The sequence below is a fragment of the Ochotona princeps genome, chromosome X (genome assembly GCF_030435755.1).
Source record: "Ochotona princeps isolate mOchPri1 chromosome X, mOchPri1.hap1, whole genome shotgun sequence".
In the NCBI taxonomy this organism is placed as follows: domain Eukaryota; kingdom Metazoa; phylum Chordata; class Mammalia; order Lagomorpha; family Ochotonidae; genus Ochotona; species Ochotona princeps.
Window position 1 is genome coordinate 70,389,440 of NC_080865.1, and position 22,676 is coordinate 70,412,115.

A 22,676-nucleotide genomic window follows, 5' to 3' on the forward strand; every position below is an offset into this window, starting at 1 on the left:
CTCCAGGTACCATAATTTGCAAATATTTGAGATTCTTTTGTAAAATGGTGTATTTGCATAGAACCTGTATACACCGTTCACATAGTTTAAATCATCCTTTTTAGAAAAAGACTTATTTTTATTACAAAGTCTGATGTACAAAGAGGAGGAGACACAGAGAGGAAGATCCTCTGTCCACTGAATCACTCCCCAAGTGACTGCAATGGCTGGAGCTGAGCTGATCTGAAGCCAGGAGCCAGGAGCCTCCTCCGGGTCTCCCACGCAGGTGCGAGATCCCAAGGCTTTGGGCGGTCCTCAACTGCCCTCTCAGGCCACAAGCAGGGAGCTGAATAGGAAGCAGGGCAGCCAGGATTAGACCCAGTGCCCATGGGCTACCGCACCGGGCCCTAAGTCATCCTTTAATACTTATTACACCTAATAAAATGTGAATGCCATGTGAATAGTTGGTATGCTGTGTTCTTTTAGTAATAAGGGGTGCAGGTGCTGGCTTTTTTTTTTTTTTCTGAATATTTTCAGTCTGAGGTTGTTGAATCCCCAGATGGAACCCATGGATAGAAAAGGCTAGCTCTAGTTGCTGGCAAAAATGAACCTCTGATTAAATTGTGCTTTGCTCCAATTCTGTGCCTGTACTTGCATAGCTGAAGTAGCAGGAAGAAACATATATACAGCTGTACTGGCTGATCTCACATTAATTTTGTGACCACAAACTCAGAGTTTAATGCTGCCCACTAATCATGCTGTTTTTTTTTTTTTTTAATCATGCTGTTTTCTTAATCATTTACTCTGCTAATGGTTCTTTTGTCTTTGAGCCTCTGGCACCCCAGCCAGCTTTAGTCCCACTTGATATCTTATTCCACTGATAAAACTGAAGGAACTCAAAAGAGTACTTCAAGTTCTGCAGCTTGGACTTGTGCTTTCTCTGCCTTCTCCTTTTTCTCACTTCCCGTATAACCTTCAGCAGCAAGTCCTGTTGCCTTGACTTTCATTATATATTCAACATCCCCACCACTGCCATTGCTTTTGTCCTGGTCCAAACTCCCATCATATCTTACCTCCCCCTCAACACAACAGCAGCATGGTGTGCTATTTCTTGGAATGCTCAGTATTTTCATTCTTTCAGGTGATCTTCTGTTAGAAGCAACAGAAGATATTTAGATGCCTGGAAGTCGTTTCTCAAAAGGCTTTGCATTTCTAGTCACCTCATGCCCTTTTTCTCCAAAAAGCAAAGAGAAGTGCAGTTTATTTTGGGGATGATGAGAGTAATGAGGATCATTGAAAATTAATTGAATTTCAAAGTGCATGAGAAGTTGAATTGTATTATAAAAACTTTATACAGATTACATACTGGCAAATGGAAATAAGTGATGATTATCTAAGTGTTTAAAGTTAATTGACTTCTGTCCTTTCCTCAGGGAGGCAGCTTATCACATTGGTGGCAGGTGCAGCCTGTTACTAGCTATGCCAAAAGGATGTTTAAAATTCCTAGGCTGTGCCACTCAGTACCTTCTCACTGTGTTAATAGTTGACGTTTCTGTATCATGCTCCTTTTTTTATCTGAGGCTGGATAGAAGTTGGTCTCCAGTATGACTGACTATTCAAAGGTTACAGTTACAACCGCAGGTTTGGTTTGTGTATGTGCAAGGTGGGGTAGGGGTTTCGGTATTTTAAATTCTACAATAAATGTTAACATGACATTACACTACAGAGGCAAGTCATAAGGATTATAAAGAACTCTGCCTGGAGCCCAGCATGGTAGACTAGTGGCTAAAGTCTTTTCCCTGCATGTACTAGGATCCCATATGGGCACCAGTTTATATCCCAGCTCGCACACTTCCCATCCAGCTCCCTGCTTGTGGCCTGGGAAAGCAGTCAAGAATGGCCCAAAGCGGTGGGGTCCTGCGTGGGAGACCCAGAAGAGGCACCTGGCTTAGCTTAGCTCCAGCCATTGTGGCCACTTGGGGAGTGAATCGGCAGACAGATCATTCTGTCTTACCTTTTCTCTGTAAATCTAACATTCCAATAAAAATAAATAAATCTTTAAAAAAAAAAAAGGAAGCCTTCCTGATGTTGCACAAGCTTCATTGGACATTTAGATATGGTCTCTTTGTTCGTTTAAGTAATTTTCGCAGTTCATAAAATATTATGAGAATTAACCTCTGTAGAAATGTTCAGGATTAACAAAACTTTTTTTCAACTATAAAGGATTTTTTAGAAAAAGGCTTTCTTTGACATCTTAATGGATTCTATTTACCTCTCCTTTGGGTACTGATAATTGTTTTGTAAATATTTGAAAATCACACTTACATACTTAATAGTCATGATTTCCTATTGTTTTTAAATGTAGATATTGATGCATATGATGGTTAAAACTATCACTAAGCATTGAACTGGGTTTATCTTCATTTTACTAGTAGGAATGGTGATGAAGCTGAGTATGGAAACTTTATATTCATTAGGATATTAGGAAAAATATATTCAGAGATCTCTTCATTTTTAAGATTATGATGCATAGTATATAATGCTCTGCTGAACCACCAGAAAACTGTGTGGCATGTCATAGTATGATGTGTAACAAGACACATTGTTTCTGTTTTGTAGATGGAAAGCTTTTCAACAAGATGAGAGGTTTCAATGGGTTGCAAATGAAAATAATACTAAATATTCCAAATTAGATTCATGTGCCTACAAAAGACAGCCTTAAGCTGGGACAGGAAGGTTGTGGTAGACCTTATGGCACACTCAGACTGAACTGCTTTTGTGAGTGATCATTGTAACTGTTGACTGTAGTGCGGTGTGCCCCCACATTTTGTAGGGACAGTGTGTGTGTGTGTGTGTGTGTGTGTGTGTGTGTTTCTCTCCTAACTGCATTTAGGCTCAATGGCAGTAATGCATATGTTAAATTAAACACCAACCAGTGAAAAAGAAGGCTCTAGGTGAAACAGGAGCCAGCCTACGTATGACCAGACAAACTGAATTTACATTTAATGAAACATGACTTTCAAAAGAAAAGGCTTTGGGCTCGGCAGTGTGGCCTAGTGGCTAAGGTCCTCGCCTTGATCCCATATGGCCGCTGGTTCTAATCCCGGCAGCTCCACTTCCTCTCTATCTCTCCTCCTCTAAGTATATTTGACTTTGTAATAAAAATAAAATAAATCTTTTAAAAAAAAAAGGCTTTGCTAACTGCAGTAGATTGGAAATGATTATCTTCAAAGAGGAGGGGAAAGAATGGGAGTCCTTTTGGAAAGGTCAGAAAGCCTTGACAGAAGGGCTGCACAGACTTGACACGTAGTGCTAGGAGTTAGAGGACTCGTCATTGGAAGAGAGCAGTTATTCCAGTACTATATAGTATATGTGTTAGCTATTTTAATTAAAATGGAGACCCAAGTAGCCGTGGAGTAATAGTCTTTCATTTTTAATTGTGGGAGCTCTAGGGGAGAATCTTTAACACCCATGTTGATCCCCAAATTGATGGCATTAGGTCAAAAGTGTAAATTACGTTTCTGATTTCTGACTGATATTTTGAGCAAATGATTTATCAACATAAGACTAGTAGAAATACAACTAAAGCTTAAATGACACTGTGTACTTGCAGTTCTTCAAGGAAGAGCTAAGTAGTTTTATACTGCTTCCTGGTATATTTTTTAACCAAACCAAACTGTGTTAAAGCCATGTTGTGACATAGTATAAAACTGATATTGATTGTAATCTGCAACTACCTTATATAAAGAAACAACATAGTAATTCAATGTGCTGTGAAACTTAAAACTTTCTCATGGTATGACATGAAAGGAAAATGATTGACTCGAGAAAGAATTGGCATGATTTAGTTCATTACTAGATCAAACAGTTCTGCACAAGTTCATCCCAAAGTTGAAGTAGCAATAAGTCAAGGGAGGGGTGTAAATGGATAATTAAATTGGCACAGCTATATAAAGATGTTTGTGATGGTCTTAGAGCCTGGATTAACTGTTCCTTTGAACCTATTTGCACACCTTGTTGGTTTCTACAAATTTTGGGTATGCATATGTTGCTCTTATCACAGCTTATATACAAATACTATACTGCTGAACTAGTACCTGAAATTAATTGGGAAACTCATTAAATTATCTGCTTGTGATACCACTATCAACATGCATGCATTTGTGTTTGATGTGTCTGTATGTATGCATCTGTTCCTGCCTAGATTTGAAAATTGTTTAGGGTCTTTCGTCAAACATTGAGAACTTGACCTCTTGGGTATGAACAGCTGGTCAAGTAAATTCTTGTCAAATGACAGTTTACAGTCTTTCTCCTGACTCACTGAACAAAAGAAAGTTCTTACAATAGGTCTTAGACATTTTAGATATCCATTCATGTTAACTGAACCACTCGTTTCTTTTTCCAGACTTACTGAGTTATAAGTGAAGATATAAATGTGTCAATTAAAGTTGTACAACCTGATGATTTGATACACACTGAGAATTTAGCACAAAAAAATGAACAAATCCATTATAGTTATCCTGGTGCATGTGTGTTTGGATGTATTTTAGGTTAACAATTGCACTCTTAACAAATTTCAGATAAACCATGTTGTGATCATGTACCTAGAGCTTAATCCATCCAAAAATGTTGACTTCATAGTGTCAGGGACTGGATAGGGCTTGGGGATAAAGAAAATTGGGAGATATTGATTAAAGGATACACACTTGCTGTTAATTCTAAAGGTATTAATTGTTTTTCTTTGAAAAAAAGTGTTATTACCTGAGCTATAACCTACAATTGGTTCAAATCTCACTGTTTTTCAAATTCTGCCATATACTGTTCCTGGTGATCATCTTCATAGGCATGATCTTCACTCTTATTTTTCCACCATCTCTGTTGTTCCATTGATTTATATTTGTGTATCTTTTATAGCCAGCATCTCCTCCTTCCTACAGGAATACTTTTATCCAGATCTTACTGAACAACTGCATGGCACAAAGAATGAGTTTGTTCACAGGAATATATCTGAAAAGGATCCTTTCAGTACAATTTTGATCTTAAGAATCTTGTTTACAAGCTCTGAACCAAATTTTTATGACAGTGCTTAATTTTGAAGTGTAGTGACTTAAGTGCAGGCAAGCCTAGTTTGCTTATTTCTCTTGCTTTTGCACACCCTGCTTCACTCAAGTAATTACGCTTGATTTCACACTTAATGTTATTTATGTGAGTCCCAGGTCAGCTAGAATCCATGCATCCTGGGGCCAAAAGTAGGGCTGATGTCACCCAACCAAAACATATTTTACCTAATTCAATATAATGTACAAATGAACTGGGTGAAAATAACCTTGTGTTCACTATAATTTTTTTAATTGAACATGATAATAAAGAATAAGAATTGGTCCTATTTTCTGTATCAGCTTCAGTGTATTCACAGAAATAAAAGGGGAAAAAAATACTGCGTAGCTGAGATTCCTCAGTAACCAGAGCCATTGAAGTTTTGATTAGAGGATTGGCATTTAAGCTTCAGCTAAGAAAATGGGCCAACAACAAGCTTCTTTGAATCAGCTTTCAACTCTACAGCCAAATGTTCTTAGACCAGGTATCTCTTGGAATTGGAGAGGATGTTTATATGGTTTCTTTTAAAAATATATGTAAAAATAAATAAATAAATAAAGTATATATACATACATATGTCCCCAAGTTACAGTAAGTAGTCAATTCAGGAAGAATTTCAAGATTAGATAATAGCTAACTTTGAGGCTTCTTTTTTTTCTCCTTGTTTTTTTACTTTATCTTCTTCACCAGGAATGTGAAGCCTTTTGAAAGTGTCTTTGCTATTACACAATGGAGGCAGTGTACTGTGGTGGAGAGAGATCATTGGCTTTAAAAGCCAGATAAGACCTGGGTTTGAATTGAATCATAGCTCTGAAAAAAAAAAAAAAAAAAGGTAAAGCTTCTGAACCTTAGTTCTCGTGTCTATGAAACTCAAAATAGCTATTTCATAAGACTGTTAAACAAGATGATACAAGTAAAAAAACTCAGGGTTGAACTGGTACATGATAGGGGCCCAACAAATGTTCTCTAAACTTTTATTTTCCAAGATTTAGTGAAACATAGGCTTTTAATAAGTAGGACACTGAAATTTATCTTGTTTGAGAAAATCATAATCTATTTCTATTTTCTAAATTCATAATATGTTCTTATAGTAACTATTAGTCACTGAGAGAATGTTTGAAGAAAAAAATCTAAGGCCTAGTCCTTTAAATACTCATAATCTAGGAGAGTAAGATACAAAGGATATAATTACAGAATATTTACCCAATGTCTGTATACACTCCTCTTCTAACAGGTATCTGGGTTGATTCCACGTCTTTGCTATTGTGGATTGTGCTGCTGTAAATATAGGGTTACAGGTCACTTTCTCATATGCAGATTTCATTTCCTTTGGATATTTCCAGAAGAGGGATAATTGGGTCATTCAGCAGGTTTATTTTCAGTTCTGTTAGCACTCTCCATACTGATTTCCATAAAGAATAAGAGTTGGTTGTACTAGCTGACACTTCCACCAACAGTGAAGGAGGGTACCTTTCTCCCCACATCAATGCCAGCAGATGTTATTAAAGTTCTGAGTGTAGGCCAATCTCACTGGAGTTCAGTGGAACCTCAGTGTGATTTTTATTTGTGTTTCCACAATAGCTAGGGAATCTGAGCATTTTTTCATATGTCTGTTAGCCATTTGAATTTGTTCTTCTGAAAAATGTTCATTTCCTTCACTGATTTTTTCACAGGGTTTTTTGCTTTGCTATCACTGAAGTTCTTTGTAAGTCCTGGATATTAGTCTGCTATCTGTTGTATAGTGTGCAAAGATTTTCTCCCATTGTGTTGGTTGCTCCTTCACTATTGTAATCATTTCATTCACAGTACTTGCAACAAAATGGTCCCAACTAGAGACCATTATGCTCATTGAAATAGGCCAGTCCCAAAAGGACAAATATGTTTTCTGTGATATAGGGCAACCTTCTTGCAAAACAAGATCGATAGATACAGGTAAACATACATGTACATATATTTATCTAGTGGGACTGTATAGTAGAGACTATTACATCGAGAAGTGAAAATGTATTACAGTGTACATATCTACTCCTGGATCAAAGATGGACTCCCAATGAAACTGTTAAATATATGTTGAGAATAGGATGCTGGATTCTCTGTCATTGTCCATGCCTACAAAGTCAGGATATACTTAAATAGCAGAATGATGGACATGTGACTGTTTTTGAAGGACTATTGTAATAATATAGGACAGTTGGGGGAAGGGAGTTGGGTAGGGAGGAAAGGAAATCTCAGAGCCTACAGAACTGTATCATAGAATAATAAAATAAATTTAAAATTTAAAAAATAGATGAGTTTTTAAAGCAGATTCAGGCTCAAAAAAATTAGGTAAAAAAAAACCCAAATATTATAATTACAGAGTATGATAACACATAGAAACTGTGCTACCAGAACTTACAAGAGCGAATCTTGATATGGTGGCAAGGCCTTGAAAAAGTACACAGTATAATTTGTGTAGTGATGTAGATACGTTCTTTTTTTCTTTTAAGATTTATTTTTATTTTCATTACAAAATATACAGTTATACAGAGAGAGGAGAGACAGGAAGATCTTCCGGCCAATGATTCACTCCCCAAGTGACCCTATAGGCCGGTGCTGCACCAATCCATAGCCAGGAGCTCTTCTGGGTCTGCCACACCGGTGCAGGGTCCCAAGGCTTTGGGCCATCCTCAACTCCTTTCCCAGGCCACAAGCAGGGAGCTGGATGGGAAGTGGAGCTGCTGGGATTAGAACCGGTGCCCATATGGGATCCCGGGGTGTGTTCAAGGCGAGGACTTTAGCCACTAGGCCACGCTGCCAGGCCCGATAAGTTCTTGAGGTTCTTAATTTTTAAAGAAAGAAATGTGACTTTTCGCATGGGTACACAGTATCTTTAAATGGTGAGATACTAAAGCAGAGCAACTGGGATAACAGTGATGTGGGATGCCAGGATTGCACGTGGTGCCATAACTTGTAGTGTCACAATGCTAGCTGGACTTTAAAAGGTTTTATTTCTTTGGATCATGCAAAACACCTGACACTGTGTTTTCTTCTTAGTAGGTTCTCGATAGAAATCTGTTAAGGAGCTAGACCAGTCTGATGCTAAAAGCTGGGAGATTCCTTCAGGTTTCCCACATGGGTGCAGGGACCCAAGGCTTTGGGTCATCCTCTACAGTTTTCCCAGGCCACAAGTAGGGAGCTAGATGGAAAGTGAAGTAGCTGGGACACAAACCAGCAACCATGTTTGAGCCACTGTGCCAGCCCCAATTTTAGTGTTTTAGATAGAGGGATGCATGTTTTCAACTTTTGGTGTCACTGTGACACTGAAGTAGTTTGAATATTGATAGAGATTTTGTAAGATATTTCCTTTAAAACTCTTAAAATATGTGTTTTATACGCAAGTCGCTTACCTTGCATCCACATTTAAAGAAAACAACTTTTCTTTTCTTTATGAAATTTCAGAAGGAGCTATTGAAAACAGTAAATTTTCCTTTTAAATAAATTTTTATTCCAAGGGTGTGTGATTAAGCATTGGTTTGTGCTGTGCTGCCAATGCTTTAGGATACTTTATAGGCAATTCCTTGCTTGAATCTTCTGGTATCTTGGATTTTGCCCTTAACTATTTTTTGTTTCCCTCCCTCCACCTAATGTGAAAACGATGACCTTAATGTAATTTCCACTGTTCTTCTAAGCTTAGATTCAGGCATTACATGTAAAGTTTGCTTCTAATCCTGTGCTTTAAATTAATTTGCATTACAATCTTGGCTATCATTTGGAAAGATACATTTAACATTCACTCATGATGAACTGATAAGCATTAGCACTGAGTCTGAGGCACTTAAATTGTATTGAATGAGAAAGCAACTATATAAACTTAATCAAGTGAAAATGCTAGAAAGGTATAACTTTTTTCTCACTGGAGCAAGTTTCTGGCTCCTGGCTGCTAGCATCGGTCTGCCCCAGCCCTGGCCATTGCAGCCATCTTGCAGGTGAACCAGCAGGTGCAAGATCTCTTTGTTCCCCACCCTCCTTCTCTCCTTCTCTCCTTCTCTCAATGTGACTCTGGTTTTCAAATAACTAAATAAATCTTTTTAAAAGCTGAATTAAGAACTATACAAATATGGAAAAGAGATAGATTACTGTTATCTCTTTTTGCTATCTCTTTTTCAAGATGGCTTAACTTGATATAACTCTTGGCTTTAATGGGGTTTGCACTCACCAACTCACATTTGGAGCAAGACATAATTACTTTTTGAGTATTAGTTTTCTTACCTGTTAGATTTTTTTCTGAAAAAAGATCTACTTACTTATTTTGAAAGTCAGAGTTACAGAGAGAGGGAGAGATCTCAAGAGATCTTTCATGTACTGGCCTAGTCCTCTAGCTGGTTGTAATGGCCAGTGCTGGGCTGGTCTGAAGCTGGGAGCCTGGAGCTTCCTCCAGATCTACCACATGGGTGCAGAGACCCAAATACTTGGTCCATCTTTGTTGCTTTTCCAGGCACATTAGCAGGGAGCTGGGTGGGAAGTGGAACAACTGGGACATGAACTGGCACCCATATGGGATGTTGGTGTCACAAGCAGAGGCTTTATTCACTACACTGCAGTGCAGGTCCCATGTGTCAGATTTGATGTCAAACTAGTTAATATGAAAATTTTCAGTGTCCTTCCGTTCGCTGTCACTCTATTACTTACTTTGCAAGTAACAAATAGAAGGGAAGGCATTTGTGTTCAAAATAAAGTCATCATAAAATTCCCCCTTTTAATTCACAAATCCCTAAATGAGAGTGTAAGGACCTCTTTCCTGCCTGAAATCTTGGCCACCTTCTTAACTATTTCTGTTCAGCTTTTTTTTTTTTTTTTGTGACAACAAATTGATCATTTTTCACTTTTTGTCATTAGGCCAAATACCTGTCACAAAATGATGTCTTTGGGAGACGGGCATCCAGGAGATTCCTGTACTTACAGATTATTCCCTTCCAAAAATACCTTTGCTATGAATATGTGTAGAGATGTTGAGGGCAGGTTATGTTTGTTGATGAATGGTGCATTTTTTAATTGAATTAAGTATTGGACTGAGTGCCTGTTAATGCCCAGTATTGTGTGGGACAATTAAGCCACATTATCTCTGTAATTTCCATGGAACCTAGCTGTCAGATGGGGAGCTTATTGGAGTGGGGAGAGAGGGGAAACTGTTGTGACATTCTCAGAGTTAACCTCTCGTTCTCAGCACCTGCTTTTTTGGGTTGATTTTTCTGCTAAGTTTATTTATTTTATAGTTCAAAACAAGTTGAGTGTGCATCATCTATACTATACATGTCCATTTTAGATTGCACACAGCATTCACTCAGGTATGAAACCTAGGCCTTGCTTGAATTTATACATATGCTCACATGCGGTATTCATGTGTGCAGTGAAAGGGAATGATTTATTTGCAGCATCATAGATAATCTGAGGTTAACACTAAATGTCACACCATTTGGGATGGTCTTCCTTTGATCAATTCATTTCACATAGCAGAGGGACAGTCTCTCAAGGATTCCTTCTTGATAATCTTTCTTTGATTCCTCCTACACCCCATCTTCACATCTGATTCAATTAGGAATAATGATTTAAACCTTATTCCTTAAAGGAGCCTTGACTTGCCTTTGCATGTCCAGACTCACCTACACAAATGTTCAGTTGAGCAAAAAGATGGTACTCTTAGAATCAATACCCTCTGTAAGGTAATTGTGGTTATAAACAGTATTTATTCTCCCTAATACCAAACAATCTAGACATTGCCATCATCCTAAGATTATAAATGAATAAATAAGCTCAAAAATTAAATGATTTGTCTAAATCCATTAGTATGATAATCCAGTACACTTTCTTCTACTCATCAAGACATGAATTCAATTGTAACAGATGCACTTTACGGTCCTCTGAGCTCAAAAATAGTTGATGGCTCAGGGGCTAAATCCTCACCTTGCATATGCCAGGATCCCATATGAGCGCTGGTTCATGTCCCAGCTGCTCCACTTCCCATCCAGCTCCCTGCTTGTGGCCTGGGAAAGCAGTCAAGGACGGCCCAAAGCCTTGGGACCCTGCCTGCATGTGGGAGACTCAGGAAACTCCCAACTCCTGGCTTCAGACTGGCCCGGCTCTAGCCATTGTGGCCACTTGGGGAGTGATTAGTGAATGAGGGATCTTTCTGTCTCTCCTTCTCTGTGTAAATCTGCCTTTCCAATGAAAATAAAATCTTTTTTAAAAAGCTTCATTTTTTTGAATACTTAACACTTGAATCCATTTGGAATAGGGACAGGACACTTGACTTTTACCATTATAATTCCAAGGATGCTGTTTAATAAAGCAGTGAAGCAGAATATGCAGAATGTTTCATTAATTTGAAAAAATTGTGCCTCATATCAGATAAATGGTACATTTATTGTGGCTAATTAAAGTTTATATTGTGAAGTTGATTTATACATCGATTCCTACCCTATAAATATTTTTAAATCTCTATTATTTTCATTAAGCTTCTTTCAAAAATAGTTTTTCTAATACCTGCATTTTTATTACAGAGACAATTAAAGGCTGATGCTAAAAAGGCTATTGGAAGGCTTCAGTTACGTACATTGAAACAAGGAGACAAGGTATATTTAAGCCTTTTCAATGTTTTGTTTTGTTTTAAAGCACTGCTACTAAGCCATACTAGTTGAATGTTCTTACAAACTGTGGTTTTAATTGGCAGTTATAAACGGTGTTGAATTTTTCTATTTAGTGCTGGAGTTATGGTGAATAATGACTCGCAAAGTTGTCTAGGTCCTAATCCCTGCGTGAGACTGTTGACTAATGAGGCAGAAAGGACTGCAGATATTATTAGTTAAGGGTCTTAAGTTGGGGGATTATCCTGGATAATCACAGTTTCCTTGTAAAAGGAAGGAAAAGGAAGATTTTGCTACAGAACAATAGAAGATGTGGAGTGGTTTGAGGAAGAGGCTCTGGGCCCAGAATGCAGACATCCTCTAAAAGCTGGAAAATTTAAGGAAAGGGATTTTCTCCTAAAGATTCCAGAAGGAACATACTGCCAACACCTTGCTTTTAGACTTCTGATCTTTGAAAGAGTGCTATTTTAAGCTGGTAAGGTATAACAGTTTGCCATGCTAGCAGAAAAAAACTAGTACAGTGTTCCAGTGTACTTTACTTGAACATCCATTTTCCAATTTAGTTATACAACTCACTGGAATAAAAATATGCCATTCACACAATAGCACCAGTATCATTAAATACTTAGATAGGGGGCTAGTTAACACCCAAGCGTCCCATATTGAGCTATCTGAATTTGAATCCACGTTCCACTCTCAATAGCAGATTCCTGCTAATGTCCACCCTGAGGAATAGTTGATGATGGCTCAAGTAGTTGGATCCCTGCTACCCACCTTATATAAAATACATGTGAGATCTACATGCTGAAACCTACAAAACACTAAAGGAAGAAATCTAAATGAGTAGATTCATGTTCATGTATCGGAAGGCTCACTGTTATGATGTCAGTTCCTCCAAAAACTAAGAGTCAAGGTAGTTTCAATAAGAACCCTACAGAATTTTTTGGAGCAATTGGCAGATTTATTCTAAATTTGTGTGGAAAAGCAGAATTAAAGTAAAACAACTTTGATAAGGAAGCGCATCTTTGGACAGTTTATTAGTACTTGATTTGCAGAATTATTTTAAAGCTACAGCAATAAGATAGCATGGTGTTGGAGAATGGTGACCTTTAGGAATACATGGAATCAGGAGTTCAGAAATAGGCCCACATATATATATGGCCAATTACTTTTTGATGCAAGTCCCCTTTCCAAGAGGACAGCCACTTGTTGACTGTTCCTGAGCAATGATTTAACATATTAAGCAAAAAAAAAAAAAAAGCAAACATATATAAGTGAACCTCAATCCATTACAGATTTAATCTATAAAATTTAGAACTATGAAATTTCCAGAAGAAAATTTTGGAGAAAAATATATTCATGTCAAATTACTGGTACTTCCTAGATGTCAAAAACACATCTATAAAGTTTAAAAAATGGAAAGTTTGACTTTGTCAAAATTAAGAATTTCAGCTATTTGAGCAACACTGTTGAAAAGACAAGGTACAAAAGTGTTCAAATCACAAATCTTTTAAAGAACTGTCTAGGATATATAAAAAAAAACCCATAAAACTTAACAGTAAGAAAACAAAGTTTAAAAATGGGAAAGTAAAACAGTCACTTCTCTGAAAAAATAGCATAGTGCTGCTATAAATTATCTGTGGAAAAAAGTCAAGAAAAATTAATTTCATTGTAAAAAAAATTGCATTTCATGCCTAGTTTTTCATAATGTACAGGTCCATGAACTTTTAAAGGCTCTCAACATGGATTTAAAAATGTTTACATCATGAAGTTATCTTTTAATTACAACTTTCCTTGCACATTTTGAAGTATCTTCATATGTTCATGATAGCCACATAAAAAGATGTCCACATTATTAGTCAATAGAGAAATGCAAATTAAAACCACAATGAAATACTACATTCATTAGAATGACTAAGCTCAGTACAACTGAAACAAGATATAGAGCAACAAGAGATCTTATGTATGTGCTATTACAAATTAAAATGGAAGTTCTTAACAGTTTGGAAGTTCTTTATGAATTTAACAATATAGTTATACTAGGACTCAGTAATCTTACTACTAGATATTCTTTTTCTAATCTTTTTTATTTTTAGTTTATTTTATTATTTTATGATATGGTTCCATAGGCTCTTGGATTTCCCCTCCCCATCCCCAAATTCCCTTCCTCCAACTAATTTTCCCTACATTATTATTATAATAGTATAGTGCTTCATAAACAGGGGAAAAAAGATCTCAATCACATAAAAACTTGTACATATATGTTTATGTAAACATTTTTAATAAGCAATTGTTTGTAGCAGCTTTATGCATAATTACCAAAGACTACAAAGAACCCAGATGTCCTTCAGCCCATGAATGGATAAGCTGTGGAACATCTATTTTAAGGAATATTATTTAGCAATTGAAAGAGAATTTTCCTGATATACACAGAAACATGGAAGAATATCAAATGGATTAAGTGAAAAAATCTGGATTTAAAGGTGAAATAATGCATGACTCCATTTGTATGACATTCTAGAAAAGCCAAAACTATAGGGAGTAGGAACATATCAGTTGGTTGCCATGTGTTGAAGCTGTTAGCTACAAAGTGATGGGAAGGGATATGTTGGAGTCTCTCCCATCACTTTGTAGTGTTGTTGATTCATTGTTGATGTTTATTAGATTTTGCTAAACTGTACATGAAAAGGGTGGATTATATTATATGCAAATTATATCTTAATTTTTGAAAATCGGGAAAGATAGCAATGGAACTTGTACAAATACATTTCATCAATTTTAAGACCAGGAAAAATTAGTGCTATAGGTTTCTATTTGTTTTTCTCTTTCAGCTGCTTTTATTTTTCTAAATGTTTGAAATCTAAATGATTTTAAATCACCTACTAAAACCTTGCAGTTACCTAGTCTTACCTAGTTGTTTAATAATAAGATGCTCCTTCTTGTATAAGAATCTGTGCTAGTTAAATATACACATAGTTTGATATTTCTCTGTAGTCTAATGTGTTATAAATCAGAGTAACAAACACTATTTACTCATAGGAAATTGGCCCTGATGGAGATAGTTGTGCTGTGTGTATCGAACTGTATAAACCAAATGATTTGGTGCGCATCTTAACCTGCAAGTAAGTTCCATTTTCCTTTATATCATCAATAAGCTGATCCACAAAAAAGGATTGTAATGAGGAAAGCTATTTTAAATGTTTCCAAACTGAAAGAAAAGAAGTATTTTAACTTATTTCCACATAAAGAGATTTTTAATAACAGTGAACTTGCTGTAAGTCTGTTGCATTGTTGCCATAATCAGGAACAATTTAATCCAAATTTATTCCATAGAAAAAGGTGAACCTACTCAACAAGTCAGTTTATACACACAAACACACACACATAAGAGAGAGACACACACAGAATATATATGTGGTGTGTGTGCATGTATGTATAAATTGGCCTGTGTACATTTAAGAGTACTTCAGATAGTTTGTAGAAAGAGTTAAAAGATGTTTGTTTTGGTTTCAAAAACTCTTATACTTACATGTATACATAATGCTCTTATATACAGTTGTAATCGTACTAGATTATTTCATTTTAAAATCATTTTAAGAATCCCATTGGGGGTAAAATCATTTTATGTGCATTTATTTGGAAGTTTTTACTATTTAGGGTTTTATGTTATTATGCTTTTGCTTTCAACACTTGTAACATTCTTCTTTAAGTTAATGGCAATGCTTTTGGAATACAACAATTTACTGAAGCATCAGTACTGTGTAAACTCTGCACTGTATTATACTGTGCTAATGAAGGTTATTTACTATACCATTATACACTTAGAGAATGACAAGATTTGAAATACTGTACAGTTTTAGTTCAGGTAATATCATAACCACGTCCAAGTAATAAGTACTAAATCTGTGGGGAGGGGGGATAAAGCTAGAGTAATGAGGCTTTTCATAATTAAAATACTATTTTATGAAGTTTCCAAATTTTGTTTCTTTCACTTGTGTTAATAGTGTATTTCAAAGGAAAGACAGACACAGACTAAGCAAAGCTACATAGTATTAATCTGTTCATATACATTACGCATAGCATTTTTGCTATTTGGCAACCAATAACTAAATTTTGCTTTTTTTATTCTTTCATTAGCCATATTTTCCATAAAACATGTGTTGACCCATGGCTGTTAGAACACAGGACTTGTCCTATGTGCAAATGTGACATACTGAAAGCTTTGGGAATTGAGGTAAACATTGCTACATTATTTATTCGGGAGGGACTGGGAAGGTGTGTTATTCATGTACATGGGCTTTGAGAATAGTGTCTTTTTTTCTAACCTATGTAATATGCTAGGATTACAGTTTATACTTAAAATGGGGCATGTTTACATCAGAGACAGTGAGATGCCATATCCTAAATAATCTCCATTTTCCTTCCTCCTCTGCTCTCAAATGTATGTACTGTTACATCAGGATTTGAAGTCAAGACCATAGAAATTACCAACTTGGACATTCCCCCTGCTTTCCTCTTTCTTAATATTGTTTTTTTTTGAGATGTTAAACAATACTTTATTATTTATCCCATATCTTTTTTTCCAGTTAAATTTGATTTTTTTCTCTTTCTTAATATTGTATAGCAGCCAGCTTATAATTAAATGAGCATGTATAATTTGTGCAAGGATAATAAATTCCCATTATATTTGAGAAATTAAAAAGACCAATTTTCAAGGTAAAAGACAAAGTCAAGGTCAACGAAGTCTTCTTGACTTGACAAGACACATAGATTCCAGTGATCCTCAACTCTCCTAGGGAATGGCATGACATAAATATCTTTGAGTGCCTGTCTTGTACAAGACATTCTGTTATAAAGCACAGGGATCATGTCAGATGTGAGGGCATTCTTCCTTTAACATCTCTCACAGCATTGGTTCAACTACTTGCTTTTAACTGCTCTGGCTGTGGCCAGCATAAGATTTTGGGGGGATCCTGAAAAGGGACTATGGGCTTAAAAGCTTGAGAAATGTTGCTCTAATGAGGCACTTATGAGGAAAGTTTTCAAAGCTATGTTAAAGAGAAGCTTGTCCTTTGTTTTAATTTGTTGGAATGCTTTCCAAAGGTGGATGTTGAAGACGGATCGGTGTCTTTGCAAGTCCCTGTATCCAATGAAACATCCAATAGCGCCTCCCCCCATGAAGAGGATAATCGCAGTGAAACTGCGTCGTCTGGATACGCTTCCGTACAGGGAGCTGATGAACCGCCGCTGGAGGAGCATGTACAGTCTGCAAGTAAGCACCATGCTGAGGGTCAGAGAAGGCCCCAGTGTGGCTCCTTCGTGAAGCATGCTGGCCATAAGATCGCTTCTGCTGTTGAGTGTTTGTTTCAGTCATTCATGAATACATCTCAGATTGTTGCTTCTGAAAATGACCCAGTGAAGCATGCACCCCTACTCTAAATTACTTTACACATACTCAAATGAACCTATAATAATAACCAAAGCACCCCAGGAATGGGGATTATACATGAAAGATTTATTGCAAAGCTTCTCTCTAATGCCCTTAAACACGGACTTAATATTAGAAGGACTACAAAAAAAACTTTAGATTTTATAAACCATTATCTATTATAGATCAGTGATTGGTTATTATTAAGATAACAGAATATTAAATCGATACAATAGAATTTAGTTTACAGAAGCTTCACAGGAGCCTATGTTTTACAGCTAGGAAATGGTGTTTAAAAATAGTATGTGCTGCCACCTGTTGACAATTTGTCATGAAATCAACAGACCTTTAGAAACTAAAGTTATATTATTTCCAAGTGAATTACTATTACAACTTAGGGATTTTATACCTGTGGAGAGAATTTTGTTGTTTTTTCCAATAAAGAGAAAACCCTAAAAAATTTATTTTCCCAACCTTTTCAACCTCAGCATTTTTTATGCTTTTTGTTGGTTTGAAAGCTCCACCCCACCCGACCAATCCTCATATTGAGATAATGCTATTCTAATAGAACAGTAGAAGAAAAAAAGCTTTCACTGACTTGTGAAAATTTCTGCACCCTATGACAAAGGACTTTGTCCTCTAGGCATATCAGTGTTATAGATATTAATTCTGCAAATGTCACAAGGAACACTACTGTGCAAAAGGAAGCCTTGTATTTCTTGTAATAGGTTCAGATGCTTCCTTGAATATAAAGCAGTGAATTTTTTTCAAGGATTTCTTTCTTTTTATTGGGAAGGCAGATCAGATTTACAGAGAGGAGAAACAGAGAGAAAAACCTTCCATCCACTGGTTCACTCCCCAAATAGTTGTAATGGCTGGAGCTAGCTGATCTGAAGCCAGGACCTAGGAGCTTCCTCTGGGTCTCCCACATGGGTATAGGTTCCAAGGCTTTGGGCCATCCTCTACTGCTTTCCCAAGCCATAAACAGGGAGCTGGATGGGAAGTGGAGCAGCTGGGACATGAACCGGCGCCCATATGGAATTCTTATGCTTGCAAGTTGAGATTTAGCCCTTGAGACACTATGCCAGGCCCAAAATTTTAATATTATATGGATATACTACCCAGAATAGAAAATAATTGTCTACTTTTCCCAGATGATGTGTTTCTTTCATTATGTGCTAATAGAAGTCAGTGAAGGTAATGGAAAGCATATACCATAATTCAATTTATTTCTAGGTCTTTAAAAAATTCCAACCTACTTTTTTGGTGTTCTGTCCTTGCGGGCAGAGGTTACCTTGGTGGACAAAAATGCAGAAAAGATTTTGCAGAGAATTTGAAAAACTAACAATGCCATGTTCATTTTTTTGTATCCTTTATCTGAGTGAACACCTACCCATGTGCCACAAACCAGAAAACAGGAAGACCCTAGATTCTTCCCTATCCTCCTTCCTATTAATTCTCAGCTCCATCCCCTAATTTCCAACCTTAATTGCACAGCCATGATTTGAACTACCAGCATTCTGTCTATGCATGCCTTTCAATACTTGTCCTATCCCAAGAAACTGGAAAGAACCAATCTAATTCCCAATTCTCCTTTAAGACTCAGTGCTTTTGAGAAGCCTCTCTTGACTTGTGTGTGGGGGGGCTTCCTGTTTCCCTAGAAAAATGATCATTGCATGTGTTGCACTGAATTATATTAAAACCTGTTAAAGGTCCTTTGGGCAGAGAGTGTCTTGTAGTCACAATTATCTCCTCAGCCTCTAGCACAGCTTTGCTTTGTGCTAGATACTCTGATTTGAACAAGTGACCCCTAAGAAGATATTTTATTTTGTCTGTGATTACACATTACCAGTGTCTGGCACTTTAACATTAGCCTTGATTCTTATGGCAACAGTTGATTTTCATAACCTTGTAGACACACGATCAGTTGATGTCCGTTTCACATTATCAGAGCCAAGTTCGTGTATACCACTGATTGTCAAACATAAGCACCCATAGAGGCACCTGAGAGTTTGGGGGAACATAATATAAAGAGGCCACTCAGAGTGTTGGAGTCAGTGGGTCTGGCAGGTTTATGCAGCAGCCACACTTTGAAAACCATTGAATTGGGGGTCCTCATGGTTAACAGTGGCTGCTCATTAGAATCACACTGGCTTCAGAAATGCGTAAATCTCACTTCTGAAGCCAGACTATACAGCAGAGCAGTTAAATCAATCAGGAGAAAGGCTCAGGAACAGGTTTTACTTTTTCACTCTAGTTTTGAAATAATTTCAGAATGAAAACATTTCAAAAACAGCTCAAAGAATGCCAATATACTTCACTCAGGTTCTGCAAATGTTACCATATGCAATTATCAAAAACAAGCAAATTGATAAAATGCTACTAACTAAACTCTAGACATTGCTCAAACTCACAGATAACCCACTAATATCTTTTTTTCTGTCCAATGATCTCATATTTCTTCCTCTTTCTGTTTTAAAAGATTTATTTGAGAGAGAGAGAGAGAGAGAGAGAGAGAGAGAATGAAAGAATCAATCTTCTGTCTGTAGGTTCACTTCCCAAATGACTGCTATGGCCAGGGATGGGCCAGGCCAAAGCCTGGATCCTGGAACTCCATGTGAGTCTCCCAAATGGGTAGCAGGGATCCAAGCACTTGGGCAATCTTCTGGTGCTTTCCCAGACGCATTAGCATGGAGTTGGATCAGAAATAGAGCATCGGGCCCGGCAGCATGGCCTAGCGGCTAAAGTCCTCGCCTTGAAAGCCCCGGGATCCCATATGGGCACCGGTTCTAGTCCCGGCAGCTCCACTTCCCATCCAGCTCCCTGTTTGTGGCCTGGGAAAGCAGTTGAGGACAGCCCAGTGCATTGGGACCCTGCACCCGTGTGGGAGACCCGGAAGAGGTTCCAGGTTCCCGGCTTCGGATTGGCGCTCACCGGACATTGCGGCTCACTTGGGGAGTGAATCATCGGATGGAAGATCTTCCTCTCTGTCTCTCCTCCTCTGTGTATATCTGGCTGTAATAAAATGAATAAATCTTAAAAAAAAAAAAGAAATAGAGCATCCAGGACTTGAGCCAGAACTCTAATATAGGATGCCAAAATTACAGGCAGCTGTTTAACCAACTCTGATACACGGTTATCCGCTTATATTACATTTAACTGTTATGTCCTCTTACTCTCCAGTCTGTGACAGTGCCTGGGCTGTTGTTTTTCTTTTCTTTTTGTTTTGGAGGAGGGGACTTTGTTTTTCAAATCCTTGACCCATTTAAAGATTAGTGTCCAGTTATTTTGTAGCATGTCTCTCAGTTTAGATTTTTCTGCTGTTCCTCAGTTATTAAATTAATTGTCCATTTCTGGCAAGAATACACTTCCCAGTGCTCACTATTGTATCATGAAACACATGATGTCTTTGTCTTACTACTGATCATTTTAATTTTGTTCACTTGGATAAGGTGGTGTCTTTCAAGGTTGTCACATTAAGCAGGGGTGGGGAATTTCTAGTCCACAGGCCATAGCATAAATAATCTGATTTATTAAAAGAACAAAAATGAATGGAATTACAGAATATGATAGAATTAGAAAAGACATATTTCTTGTAAGTGAACATTGAAATTTGCCTTGCGGGCCCGGCGGCATGGCCTAGCGACTAAAGTCCTCGCCTTGAACGCCCCGGGATCCCATATGGGCGCTGGTTCTAATCCCGGCAGTTCCACTTCCCAACCAGCTCCCTGCTTGTGGCCTGGGAAAGCAGTTGAGGACGGCCCAAAGCCTTGGAACCCTGCACCCATGTGGGAGACCCGGAAGAGCTCCTGGCTCCTGGCTTTGGATCAGCATAGCACCGGCCGTTGCACTCACTTGGGGAGTGAATCATCAGACGGAAGATCCTTCTCTCTGTCTCTCCTCCTCTCTGTATATCTGACTTTCCAATAAAAAAACTTAAATAAAAAACTTTTTCATATTAAAAAAAAAAGAAATTTATCTTGCAAGGAGAGAGAAGTGAAATTACTCTAAAATTGTTGTTTCTTTTTGCAGATGAAAACCTACAGCTGGTAAACCATGAAGCAAGTTCTGTGGCAGTGGATGTCGTCCCTCATGTTGATAATCCAACCTTTGAAGAAGATGAAACTCCTGATCAAGAGACTGCTGTTCGAGAAATTAAATCGTAAAATCTGTGTCAATAGAAAACTTGAAACTTTAGTAATAACAGAACTGCCAATCAGGGCCTAGTTTACTATTAATGAACTGGATAAAGTTAATACAATAAGGATGATACTGAAAGTGCTGAGATGACTAATATTATACTATAGATAACAGGCTTAAAATATTTAACCTATTAACTTTTTTCCACAAACTCATTATAATGTTTTTCACAGGCAAGTTTCCTCTCAATAGTGATAGCAACGTTTTTAAACATTCAAAACTTTCTTCAAGTAGTCATGTTTTTCATTTATGAAAATTTTCTTATAAAGAAACATGTTGCTTTGAAAATGTGAAGTAGTTGTAATCATTTTATTTTATGATAGTATCTTAAAAATTATACTACTTTAGCTTGGGCTATATGTGTCAGGGTTTTTTCTCCAGGTGCTTATATTTATCTGGAATTGTAAAAAGCAATGCAAACTTAAGCTAGTATTTCATGAGATGTCTATTTAAACTACATTCAGTTGATAGAACAAGATTAAAGCAAACCATTTTATCTTTTTCTTGTTTTTAAAATTAGGCTTAATATAATTCAAGTAAGTGTTGAGCATAGCTTATCAAGAGTATGGACTGAATCAATTGGACCATTAATGATATCAATTTGATACAGGATTTTAGACAAAAGGTTCCTTACAGAAATATTGTATAACTATTTCTTAATTATGGAATTTTCAGATACATAGTGTATAACTTACTATGCCATTTGAAAATGGTGATTACTGAGTCACACGAAACTTGATCATCCATCTTTGTGCATGAATTAGTCTACAGAAAATGTTCTCTAATTATCAGTTTGTTAAAACATGTTTTCCAAACAATGTTGACTTTGAAAATTGAGTTTACATTTCTCCTAAATGGGCTGAAATGACATTAAATTCTGTCCATGCAGGTATAAAGATAGTAAATGCATTTTCTTGGTGTTTGAAAAAGAATTGACAGGGTTGGGGAAGAGGGAGAGAATTCCAGGTGCCTTAAAAAGTTTGAAGCTTCATCCACCAAAGTTAAATAGAACTGTTTTAAAAATGCACTTTATTTGTATTCTGCGTGGCTTAACTTTTATTTAGAGTTTTTTTTCCAGTGCAAATTTCAGCAGAATTTAGGCAAATCCAATTACAGACATGTATTTTTGTTTGCTGAATGTAGAACGAATGAAATCATTGCATTCTTGTACACTGATTTGAAATGCTGTAAATATGTCCGATTTGTATTGATTCTCTTTAAATATAAAATGTAAATAAAATATTCCAATAAAAATTTTTGTTTGCTGTTGAATTTCACTGCCATAGCAACTTTTCATGTACTAGACTACTTTGAAAAATTCATGGAAAGTAGAATTAAAAGATAAGTTTATT

The 22,676-nt window shown here is 36.9% G+C and overlaps 1 protein-coding gene across 2 annotated transcripts in view; it reads left to right on the top strand.

Moving 5' to 3' along the window:
• Window positions 1–22,578, top strand: part of RNF128 (ring finger protein 128) — a 115,019-nt gene extending 92,441 nt beyond the window's left edge. For both annotated transcript variants that reach the window (XM_004590167.3, XM_004590166.3), the window contains exons 3-7: window positions 11,613–11,684; window positions 14,736–14,818; window positions 15,834–15,930; window positions 16,800–16,968; window positions 21,157–22,578. In XM_004590167.3, coding sequence (XP_004590224.1) covers window positions 11,613–11,684; window positions 14,736–14,818; window positions 15,834–15,930; window positions 16,800–16,968; window positions 21,157–21,290 — 555 coding nt within the window. In that variant the 3' untranslated portion in view covers window positions 21,291–22,578. The remainder of the gene's footprint in view (window positions 1–11,612; window positions 11,685–14,735; window positions 14,819–15,833; window positions 15,931–16,799; window positions 16,969–21,156) is intronic.
• Window positions 22,579–22,676: the final 98 nt, after the last annotated feature.